The sequence below is a fragment of the Canis lupus genome, chromosome 37, assembly GCF_048164855.1.
Source record: "Canis lupus baileyi chromosome 37, mCanLup2.hap1, whole genome shotgun sequence".
Taxonomy (NCBI): Eukaryota; Metazoa; Chordata; class Mammalia; order Carnivora; family Canidae; genus Canis; species Canis lupus.
Window position 1 is genome coordinate 18,597,058 of NC_132874.1, and position 12,406 is coordinate 18,609,463.

At 44.5% G+C, this 12,406-nt stretch overlaps 1 protein-coding gene across 5 annotated transcripts in view; it reads left to right on the top strand.

Moving 5' to 3' along the window:
• Positions 1 to 12,406, top strand: part of BLOC1S5 (biogenesis of lysosomal organelles complex 1 subunit 5) — a 137,413-nt gene that overhangs the window by 65,841 nt on the left and 59,166 nt on the right. The window contains exon 4 of one of the 5 annotated variants that reach the window (XM_072814225.1): positions 5,846 to 7,400. The exons of the other annotated variants lie outside the window; for them this stretch is intronic. Coding sequence (XP_072670326.1) covers positions 5,846 to 5,897 — 52 coding nt within the window. The 3' untranslated portion in view covers positions 5,898 to 7,400. Of the gene's footprint in view, positions 1 to 5,845; positions 7,401 to 12,406 lie in introns of those variants that run through there. 5 annotated transcript variants of the gene reach the window in all.

Below are 12,406 nucleotides of genomic sequence, written 5' to 3' on the forward strand. Positions count from 1 at the left end.
CATGTGGCCAGGCTAAGGAATTTACCACCACAGGCAGTCATGGAGTCAAATATTGTGGCTGGAGCTTTTTTTTGGGGGGGAAGTCTGGTCACTTATGTCCAGTCATAACATTTGTGGTTATGCAAGAAAAGATAAGGATAATCAAATCTGATGGTGCAGGATGTAAGCTGATCATTACAAAGGAAGGAGTTTCTCCCCAGCCTCTTTTTTGGCTTCTTCCAATGCCTCAGAATAACATTACACAATTAGCTAGGTTCACTTTGAAGAATTGACAGTACTTCCTCTGAATCATTAGGTATTATCCATGGCCAAGGGAAGGATTCCAGACCTGACAGGGCAGCAAAGCTCATAACTCTTTTTTTTTTTTTTTTTTTTTTTTTTTTGCACCCAGAGTGATGGCCCCTTGAGTTCAGAGTTAAGCATTTTGGCAGGGCAGCCCTCCCGCTGTTGTTCTGCTCCTGACATTCCCAGGAAAGAACATGTTCAAAGGGAATTAATGGGTTTCAGTTCTTCTCCTGCGGAGCTGGCAATCTCCTATAAACAGCCAACGCTAGATTATTGAGGGAGGGACTGAATAGATACTCAGGAAATAATTCATGCTTTTTTTTCTCTTTCTTTTTCCTTCTTTGGCTACAACTTGTAATGAGTCCCTCCACCAGGGGGTAGACAGAAGACATAAACTAGCGCCTACCAATCTCATTTAGCCGCAGTTACAGGTTTGACATTGTTACTGGTCTCATTTATCCACATGATGCAAGAAATACTGCACCCTTCCGTGTACATCTGTCTTGCGTTTTAAGATTAACAGTAGAATGTATCAAATTGACTTGGATTTTGAGCAAGTAAATGGAGTGTAGAAAAGCATACTATGGCAATGTGAGCAAGAGAAGTTGCACTTAGCAAAATCACTGCAGAATGACTCCATGCTGTGCCTCTCGTGTGATCAGGTCAAGGGCAGACCTTTACGTCTCATCACGTGAATAAAAGGACCCTCTTGTTCAATGGGATTTCTCTCATATTATGGAATCCAATAGTAGGCAGACAGGCCAATTGTTAAATTGCAGGATGAATGTGCATCCTTATTTCGGTGCTTTGCTTTGAAGGGGCCTTTTCCATCAAGCAGCGCCTGGAAGACCTGGAGACGACACAGTTAGTGACCCCAGGCCCATCTGGTAGCTGGACACAGGGGCGCAGCGTCTTGCATACCCCACAGACACAGTTCCAACAGTTGGTCATCCAAACACCCAAAGCCAGAAGAAAGTGTATCTCCATCTTTATTGTTTGACTTAATTACATGCTAGAAAGTTCCAAGTGAACTTAAAAACAAAACAAAACAAAAAAACACCTCTCATTCCATTGAATTATAATTCCTTTTTTTTTCCCCCCCACATCCATTGACACTTGCAACCTTTTTAAGAGACCCATTCCATTTACTGTTTGCAGTGATGGAAATGTGCTGTATCTGTGCTGTCCAGTGTGGTAGCCGTTAACTCCACATGACTATTGAACACTCAGGATGTGGCCAGTGGAACTGAGGAACTGAATGCTTAATATGATTTGGCTAATGATTTGGCTAATTAACTTGTGAGCCATAACGCCATCTGAACTTCAGCACTCCCTATGTCCCCGTCCGATTTTGATATTAAAAAGGTGACAGCCTTTTTCTTCCTTCCTGAGCAGATCTTTGACTCCCTTTTCTGTCATTAGGATTTAAAAGCAAAACTAAGATGTCATTTTGCTGTTTTCGCACGGTTTTAGCGAAAGCCATGCAGGCTTGTCACTGCATAAGGGCCCCAGTTGTTACTCAGATTCTGTCCTGAGACCTGCACTTATACCTAGTACCTGAACAGCCATCTCAATGAACAGCCTTCGGGAGGCCTCTTTTTCTAAATGGAATAACCATGAGCGAAAATCTAGGAATCCAATGTTTGCATAACCAAGAGCAACATGGGGTACTAGGAAATTCCATCAGTAAGCCAAGCAACTTCTTGGCAGCAGGGACCATGTCTTTTATCTGTTTCCTTAGTTCCTAGCATAAATTTTAATAAGTGTTTCTCAAATGAGTGAAATAGTATGTGAAGGGATAAATTGATAGGACTCCGAAGCAATGCTGGTAACAGAACACTGAAGAAGGTATCTTCATTAGCAGATACATTACAGAAACACCCGGTACGACCAGTAATACTCTGCACTTACGGAGCAACTCCTATAAAGACCCTGCCAACCCATCTAGGACTACGGTTGAGGCCTGTACAGAAGAAGTGGTTCCTCCATTTAGAAAATCTCTGAATCCAGAAAAAAATTTCCATTTCCCACATTTTTCCTTCTGTTTGGATTTAGTTGTTTTTTGTTTTTTTTTTTTTTTAGGATTTAGTTTTTACGATGGCCTTTAGGCCTTCCTGGCCATCCCTTCCCTTCTGGACCTGCTTTCCACCAGGGCACTGACAGAGGTGCACAGTCAGCCGCCTCCCTTCCCTTACTCCTGCCCCCTTTACCATCATCATGGTCCAGTATGTGAAAATACTTTGTAAACTGAAACACTTAAAAAACAAGAGCCTCACCTTTCTACCTTAAGATGCTTTCACAGGGTAACCTCCGCTTTTCCTAGTCCCCTGTCCACTTTTTTCATTGTTCTCATTGAAACAGTCCATCAGCTTCTTTCTTTGATAACTCACTCCTGCTGTTACAGCTTTTCTTCCCCCCCCCCCCCCCTTTAGGTTGTATCTGATGAGACTTGTATGTGCTACCATTACAAGGGCTTTAGCCTCATTTCCTTCTCGGTATGAAAGCATACTTGAGACCCCAGCTCATGTTGGTTTTCTCCAACAGCAAAAGTGGTGTGTTATGGAAAAAACTCAGCACTCTGTCATTAACTGATACAAGAATTTACTTGTGTCATTAGCTGGTTGTATGATAAACTCTACTTCAATTTTTAAAAATGTAAAAATAAACAGAATAGAATACCAAATGATGTTAAAAAATAGAGAGAGGGGGGCACCGGGGTGGCTCAGTCGGTTAAGCATCTGCTGTCAGCTCAGGTATGATCCCATGGTTCTGGGATCAAGCCCCACATCGGGCTCCCTGCTCAGTGGGGAGTCCGCTTCTTCCTCTGCCTCTGCCTCTGCTCATGCTCTCTCCTTGTCTCTCAAGTGAATAAGTAAAATCTTTGAAAAAAAAAATGTAAATACTAAAAGATTTTTTTAGATTCTCAGCAGTAATCAGGATGGTTTAAGTGAAATTACTCCAAGGTCCCTTGCATTTAGAAGTAAAAGTATGAATGATATTAGCCTTTTTAAAAAAGATTCTATTTATTTATTTATTTATTTATTTATTTATTTATTTATTTATTTATTTATTTATTATAAATGTAATCTCTACTCCAAGTATGGGACTGAAACTCACAACCCCAAGATTAAGAGTCTTGTGCTCTACCGACTGAGCCAGCCAGGCACCCTGATAATTAGCTTTTGACATTCAATAATGCCTGTTTGGTAATCTCTCCAACAAAAATTGTAGAAGATTGAAAACTGCCAAGTTAATGGAAGAAAATTATCTTAAAATATTGAGTCAATTCTAAAGGAGGCAAAAAAGAAGAGGGCAAAAAAAGGACCTAGATCAGGCAAGATGAACATAAATCTGATAGGAAAATGGTAGATTTTGGAACAAATATATATCACAAAATACATTATATATATAGTGACAAAATGCTTTTCTTAATATATAAACATCGATGGCCAAGTTTATTTTTAAAAACTATGATTTTACAAGAGACACACTGAATTATGAGAACACAGAAATGGTTGAAAGCAAACAAATAGAGATAGATAGGAAAAGGTATATTGTGGAAACACTAACCAAAAAAAAACCTAGTGATTAAATTAACATCAGAGAAAGGATACAGAGCAAAAGATATTCCAAGAGATAAAGAGAAATATTTCAGAATGATAAAATACTTAATTCACCAACAAAGTATAATAATTCTAAATTTCCAGTAAATAATGTAACTGCTTTAATAATGGACAAAAAAAGGCACTTAAAGACCAGTAAAACAAAAGATTTGAACAAGACCATTAACAAGCTTGATCAGATTGGTGTCCATAGGACAGAGACCTATTGCCGCACAATATGCAGCATATATATTATTCTTAAATACACAGGAGTATTTATGAAAAGTGACTCCATGTTGGGCCATAAAACAAGTTTCAACAGATTTCAAAATATGAAGATAATACACACTGTGTTCTGACAACTTAGAATAAAGCTGCAAATTAATAAGAAAACTATTACTAGAAATAAACATTATTTCTAAATAAGCCCAGGGTCAAAGGGGTAAATCACAGTGGAAGTCAGAAAAATACTGAAAACTGAAAGAGAATTTATGAAATTGAAACTTTGGGGATGCAACTAAAGCCACGCTTAAAGGAAAATTTGGGGCAGCCTGGGTGGCTCAATGGTTTAGTGCCACCTTCAGCCCAGGTTGTGATCCTGGAGACCCCGGATCGAATCCCACGCCTGCGCCTTTCATGGAGCCTGCTTCTCCCTCTGCCTGTGTCTCTGCCTCTCTCTGTGTGTCTCTCATGAATAAATAAATAAAATATTTTAAAAAGACAAAGGAAAATTGACAGTTGAAAAATTTTAAACTGTGAATTTAAATTTCAATTTACCCAAAATTATAAAATAGTAAATTTACAAAATAATTTTAATTTACAGAAAAATCACTTATGGAAAGGAAATATTAAAAATCAGTTTTTCTAAGCACTCATCTCTAGAAGTTCAAGAAAAACAGCAAATTAAACCTAAAGAAAGTAGAAATAAGAAGGTGTGCCTGAGTGGCTCAGGGTAAGGATCTGCCTTTGGCTCAGGTCATGATCCTGAAGTCTTGGTATGGGAGCCCCTACTCAGCGGGGAGTCTAGTTGTCTCCCTCTCCCTCTGCCCCTCCTCCACCTCTCTCTGTCTAAAACAATAAATAAATCTTTTTAAAAAAGAGAGTAGAAATAATGAATAAATAGATGAGACGTATTAAAACAGAAAATAGGAATAGAGAGGATCTTTGAGCTAAAAGTTGTATATTTGACAAGACTAAAGAAATGATGCAAGACTAGGTGTAAGAGCATGATTTGTAACAGTCCCCAATTGGAAAGAACCCCAATGTCTATTAGCAGCAGAATGGATAAATAAATTGTGGTGTGTTCATACAATGCAACACTCTACAGATGCCCAGGAACTATCCCAGCTACAGACAATAATGTGGATGCATCTCACAAATGTAATGCGGAGTGAAACCAGCTAGATACAAAATCATATATACTATATGATTCCATTTACACAGTGTTCAAAATAGTACAACTAGTAGTACCTGGTTATCCTTGGGGAAGTGAGAGAATGTAGGATTGGGAGGGAGCGGGCTCAAGGGGGGACTTCGGAGGTGCCAATAATTTTCTACTTCTCCGGGATCCCTGGGTGGCGCAGCGGTTTGGCGCCTGCCTTTGGCCCAGGGCGTGATCCTGGAGACCCGGGATCGAATCCCACATCAGGCTCCCGGTGCATGGAGCCTGCTTCTCCCTCTGCCTGTGTCTCTGCCTCTCTCTCTCTCTCTCTGTGACTATCATAATAAATAAATAAATAAATAAATAAAATAAAATAAAAAAATTTTCTACTTCTCCACCTAGGTGACAGTCACCCAGGAATGTTCTCTGGATTATTCATTGAGTTGTACACCTTTTTTTAAAGATCCAAACCCATGATTATGTTTATTCAAAAATAGGATTTGTTATTTAACTGAACTGTGGGTTAAATGCCAGAATCGGAAAGGTGACTCAGAGGTAGTGTCTGTCTGGCTTCCAGGAATTCAGCGGAGCTGTGGACCACGACTTACAGACAGATCGCTGTGACATGATGATGTGCTGAGTGCCATCAGGATCAATACACAGACTAGGACCCGTCTCGCCTCGTGGAAACGGGATTGGTTTCCCAAGGAGTCAGCAAATGAATTGGGTCTTAAAGTAGGATTGGCCTCAGAACGAATAAAGAAGTGTTTAGGGATGTTGAGGTAGAAAATTCATGAACAGAAGCAAAGTGTAAAGGTGCAGGCGTGTTCATTCAGCTACTGAAATTTTTAAAAATGATTAGAAAAACCAATACTTATTAAATTTTGCATTAGTGCCGAAGGCTGATAATAAGAGAGAATGGTCTGCTGCCAGGAGACGTGTAAGTAAAAATAGAACCGAGGGAGAAGTCGTCTTTGTTAATCTCACACTCCACGCGTGGATCTTAGCTTCTGTAGAGTGGATTTATTTTATGTTTGGTAGTAGCCACGCACTGATAGGGCTAAATATTGAAATTAAAAAGTGTGCGTTTCTTTAGGGAAGAGGTGAGTGCTTCTGTGCGCCTGCCTGTTCACACTCTGCTCTCCAGAAGCTTCCTGAAGCAAGAAACTTGTCTCCTCCAGGGCTTTATGGTTTTCTGTGCTGCCCCTGCCATCCCCACCTGCCAGCCAGCACAGACCCCAGATGATTTTCCAAGTGGAGGTTTTGAAGACACACTGAGGTCCTAGTGTGTGTGTGTGTGTGTCTGCTGCACGCTTGACACAGGGCCCTGTAGTCCTTGTCCCTCAGACTCACATGGCCACCCCCCTGCCTACCACGGTGGCTGGCACCCCACCTGGGGGCCCAACAAATGTTTGCCAAAACCGCCTTAGATAAAAGCCCAGGTGGTGGGTGGCCCTCAGGGTGCAGCTGTGGCCTCAGGGATGCTTAGTTCTCGCTCCCCTTGGGGTGGGGACCCTTTACCATGCCAGTGAAGAAGACTTTGGAGTGTGAAAAGTGGTGTTAATAAAACATATGAAAAACAAACAAACAAAAAAACATACGGCAGAGGAGGGCCTCCTGGGTGGCTCAGTTGGTTAAGCGTCTGTCTGCCTTGGGCTCAGGTCCTGATCCCGGGCTCCTGGGATGGAGCGTCTGCCTCTCCTCTCCCTCTTTCCCTCCCCCACCTTCTTAAATCAATGAATGAATGAATCAACTTAATTAACAAAAATACATATGCCAGGATTTTCTGGCGGAAACCAAGAGATCTGGTCAGCCCTCCCGCTTCTCTTAGCACAGGATTATTGCGAGATGTGCCTGTGCCCTCCGCCCCCGGGAGCCCCGTGACCCCCGTGCGCCGATCCCAGGGGACCTCAGAGTGTCCGTTCAGGATCTCCGAGAGGAGGGTGGCCCTGGGGACCCGAGCGGACCTCCTCCCCCACCCCCGGGGTTCCTGACAGCCCCGTGCCCCTCGGGGACACGCCACACTCTTCAGGCTGAGCTCGCGTCTCCTGTGAGCCCCGGGGTCCTACCCAACGGCCGGGCGTCGAGGGCGGGACCCCGACCCCCGACCCCCTCCCTCACCTCCCCCGCCTCCCCGCAGCGGGGGGCGGGGCCGCTTCTCGGTCGGCTGGAGGGGCCCGCGGGCGGGGCACGGGGCTGGCGGCCGGGCCGTGAGCTCGGGACTCAGCAGGTGTCCCGGGAGCCTCACAGGAGGCAGAGGAGGGCAGCCCGGGGGCCCGGCGGTTAGCGCCGCCTGCAGCCCGGGGCCTGACCCCGGGGTCCGGGGATCGAGTCCCACGACGGGCTCCCTGCGTGGAGCCTGCTTCTCCCCCTGCCTGGGTCTCTGCCTCTCTCTCTGTGTGTGTCTCATGAATAAATAAGTAAAATCAGAAAAAAAGAAAAGAAAAAAGAAGAAAAGAGAAAAAAGAAAAGGGAAGGGAAGAGAAGAGAAGAAAAGAAAAGACTAAAAGGCAGAGGAATGACGGAGGCACGAGTCTGCAGTCCGAGGGAGCAGCCCCCGCCCCCCGCCCCGAAGAGTCCCCTCGGGGCTGTGTGAGCCGGGGCCGCGGCGGGGCAGGTGTGGGCCGCGCAGGCGCAGGAGGGCCGCGGGCCCAGGTACGCGCAGGTGCTCTGCGGCCCGGGCTCTGCTGCGGGAGCGGGAGCGGGAGCGGGAGCGCGCGGACCCCCCCCCCCCCCCCACGGGACCCGCCGGGGCCCAGCGCGGTCGGAGCGGCGGGTCGCCCAGCGGAGCCTGCCCGCCAGGCCGAGAGCGGGCGGGATGGGCCGGGCGGGGGCGCTCCCCGCTTCCCGGATGGCCCGGAGCACCGGCTCTGGCCCTGGCGGGGCGGGAGGGGGGGGTTGATTAAAAAAAAAAAGATTAATTAATTAATTTACTCATGAGAGACCCAGGCAGAGGGAGAAGCAGGCTCCCTGCAGGGAGCCCGACGCGGGACTCGATCCTGGACCCCGGGGTCACGCCCTGGGACGAAGGCAGACGCTCAACCACTGAGCCCCCCAGGTGCCCCCAGAGATGTGTTTAAAAAAAAAAAAGAAAAATGGCTCAGCGGTTAGCGCCGCCTTCAGCCCAGGGCGTGACCCCGGGGTCCCGGGATCGAGTCCCACATCGGGCTCCCTGCATGGAGCCTGCTTCTCCCTCAGCCTGTGTCTCTGCCTCTCTCTCTGTGTCTCTCATGAATAAATAAAATCTTCAAAAAAAAGAAAATGAATGCAAGCCAATCATCTTGGAGAGAGATTCTGTCCATGTGCAGTTGCTCTGGTTAAAAAAAAAAAAAAAAAACCACACGATCTCCCATGAATGAATAAAACCTTAAGAAAGAAAGAAGGAGAAAGAAAGAAAGAAAGAAAGAAAGAAAGAAAGAAAGAAAGAAAGAAAGAAAGAAAGAAAGAAAGAAAGAAAGAGAAAGAAGAAAAAGAAAGAAAGAGAAAGAAAGAAAGAAAAGAAAGAAAAGAAAGAAAAGAAAAAAGAGAAGAACACAGACCGTGTGATGAGGCGAGGGTTGGGTTGTCTTATGTCCCTCCTCTCAAGGGCTGACCATCCTTTCACTCTTAAGGCCGGGCCCTGACCCCCGGGGGGCAGCTGAGGACGCCCGGAGCCGTCCAGTGAGCATCTGAAACCAGCATCACCTGCTGTCCTGGCCGGGCAGGCTCCCCGGGCTCCAGGCCTGCGGTGCACCCTTCACAGCTTCCACTGTCCATCTGCCATGAACATTTCCTCCGTTGTGTCGTGGAACCTGCTGGAGCAAGAGCTGAAACAGCAGTAAGGGGACGACTCCCCTATGGGTAGGTTCAGCGCGGGCCTGTGGGTCAGGCCACAAAGGGCTCCCCAAGTCCTGGCCAGCGGGTCGGTGCGAATAACCATCATGAATTTGAGGGCAGGGGACAGCAGGGAATCCGAGTTCTCTTCCCTCTGCGTTCAAAGCCACAGGACTTGTTCTTCAAGGGTGACTCAAAGCAAATGTCACAGCTGCTGGGTTATTGGAATTCTGATACATAATTGATATTTACATAGTGATTTAGGATTCCGGCCTGAAAGCTCCGACGTCAGTGCGAAGTAACTTAATTACACTGTGTGTAAATACAGTATAGTCCTTCCCCGGCCAGCACTGCCTGGCAGGGACTCCTAGTCCCACAGTGACACAGCGGTCATCAGGTGACCCGCGGAGCATTTAGCAGGCATCTGTCGTGGTATTGTGCTCCATCACCTAAAACGTACCCCTCCAGATGTTACAGCAGTCCTTTCTTTTAATATATGGATAGGTTTGTTTTTATATGTTAGTTATTTAAATCCCCTGAAGAGGGGAAGCTCATCAGAGTGTGAGTCTTGCCTTTATAAAAGCCATGGTTTCATTTCTTCTTTTCTTTTCTTTTCTTTTCTTTTCTTTTCTTTTCTTTTCTTTTCTTTTCTTTTCTTTTCTTTTCTTTTTTCTTTTCTTTTCTTTTTTCTTTTCTTTTCTTTTCTTTTCTTTTTTTCCTTTCTTTTCCTTTCCTTTCTTTTCTTTCTTTTTTTCTCTTCTTTTTCTCTTTTTCTTTTCTTTCTTTCTTTTTTTTTAACTGGCTATCATACAAGGTGTTTTCAGTAAGATTTTGGCAGGTGAAGCCTAGATTTAGCTATAGATTGCATAAGGGAGGGTAAGGACCACACACTGTGGGCAGCACTTGGTCCTTAGTCTCTTGGTCTAACTAAAATTGTGATTAGCTGGAATGCCTGGGTGGCTCAGTCGCTTAAGCGTCTGCCTTGGGCTCAGGTCGTGATCCCAGGGTCCTGGGATCCAGCCCGGCATTGGACTCTCTGCTCAGTGGCAAGTCTGCTTCTCCCTCTCCCTCTGTGATCTCTCTGGCTCCCACTCTCTCTCAAATAAATAAATAAAATCTAAAAAAAAAAAAAAAAAAAGGACTGTGATTAGCCATCTGATCTCAGTAGTAGCTAGTTTCTTACACTGGGTGGTTCATTAATTTAATATAGAGAACTCAAATTTCAAGGTCAGAGAGGCATAAAATGGACTTACTTGTTATGAAGGGATTTTAATGCACAGAGCCCTAAAAATAGACTTCTGGATTTTGTGTCTCTGCCTCCCTTGGGCTGGCCATCTGGAGGGCAGGTGGAAAACGATATAGTGATCCAGCAGCCCTAGGGTTGACTTCTGAATCATCTTCTCCATATAGAAAAACAGGACCTAGTGGGGGAATAATACCTGCCCGTTCCATGGAAGGCTGGCGGTTTATCCATATACATGAAACAAAGCTGGTTTGTCAACGTAGAATGCATCGTGTGATCAGTGAAGAATCATTTTCCAAAATTCAGTTAATGTAGAAAATCAAGCAGTTTTCAATTTTTAGAATGCTTGTTGTGGAATGAAATAGACCCCTGTCGTAGCCCCTAAGCCCCCAATCTAGACTTTTATTATAAACACTTAGGCTTTGAGACAGTAATGTTTAGAACAGAAAACTGGTTAAGGAAAAAGTGATTCCATTGAACACATAGGGCAGCTCATTTGATAGTCAAAGAGAAGCAAAGGTGGATCTTAATGATATCATCATGTTTTCTCAAATCTAAGATGTGCTTTATTATTTTTACGTTTCCAGTTCTGTAGTGGGTAATATCTTAGAGTGGATATCTATACTGAGTGTGGAAATGTTACTTTCCTCTCCCGATTCTCCCCAAATTCCCCCCAAAATCTGTCATCAACTCATCCTCTGAAAAATCAGAGGCAACTTCGAATTATTTCAAAAATAAGCCAAGAACTAAGCAGAGATAAATTTCTCTACATTTCTGCAGAGCCTGTAACTTTATATATGAAAGTGTAAAGATCAAATATTGTCTTATTTGATTAAAGGAGTGTCCCAAATGAGATCATTCTACTCTGTATTTCTTTGATTAAAAATCATCACCTATCATAACATTTTGAATTCTTGAATGATTGTCAGCAACTAAGAATAGTGGGAAATAAAATATAAAATCCATTCGAAATCTTTCCATTTGGAGCTAGGCCTCTAAAAATCCCTATAGACCTTAGCAACTGTTGTGTGATCCATGCGAGCAAACTATAGGCATTTACCCATGTAAATGCTCCGTGTCCACCCCAAGTGGGTGTCCTGCAACACAATGCCCACAGCAGCTACCTGGTTAGCATCACGCTCCACAGGTTTAAGGGCTCTTACAAGACTGTCCTCACTTCAGACACCACCTGAAAGTCTCAGGGCCACCCATGCTCCTTACCAACCATCTATAAATTTAAGGGTTCCCATGAGCCACTCAGGTTCAATAACTCATTGGGATACCATAGAACTCAGGAGAGCACTATACTTAGGATGATAGTTTTATCAAAATGGACACAAACCATGACCAGCCGAATGGAAGACATGCTCAGTGCAAGGTCTAGGAGAGTCCAGAGCTTCCATGCCTCTCATTGTGGAATCGAGGTGCACTACCCTCCCGGCACATCAGTGGGTTCACCAACCAGGAAGTTCCGCTGACCCTGAGTCCAGAGTTTTTACTGGGGTTTCATTACGTAAGCACGATTGATTAAATCATCGGCTACATGATTGAACTAAATCTCCAGTCCCACTTCTCAGGGATGGGGCTGGTCCATATTCCCACCTTCCAGTTACATGGTTGGTCTTTCTGATTACCAGCCCCACTCTGAAGCTAGCTGGGGGAGAGGGGTCCACCTTGAGTCATCTCTTTACCAGATCATTGACACCTGGCACTCTGGAAACTTCAAGGATTTCTGAAGCTTTGTGCCAGGAAAAGGAGTCAAGTATCAGATATATATTCCCCATTATAGTAGATAGTATAATCCAGATTTTGTATAAGGTTCTCATTTGTGTTCCTCCCTTTCTGCTGGCTTACTCACAGGCTACTGCAGTCACTGAGACATATCTTGCTGCCAGGTAGCTCAGCAAGCTCCAAGTTATGCTTATTCCCCAAATTAGCTTGTCCAAATTCCCCATAATGGTTAATAGAAATCGCTGTCCTCCTGGACATTACAGCTCCAAATTTCAGATTCATCCTTGACTCTCTCCCTAACGTTATTAAGATTTCCTACAAATCTCCTCCGATCACATTACTGAGATCACT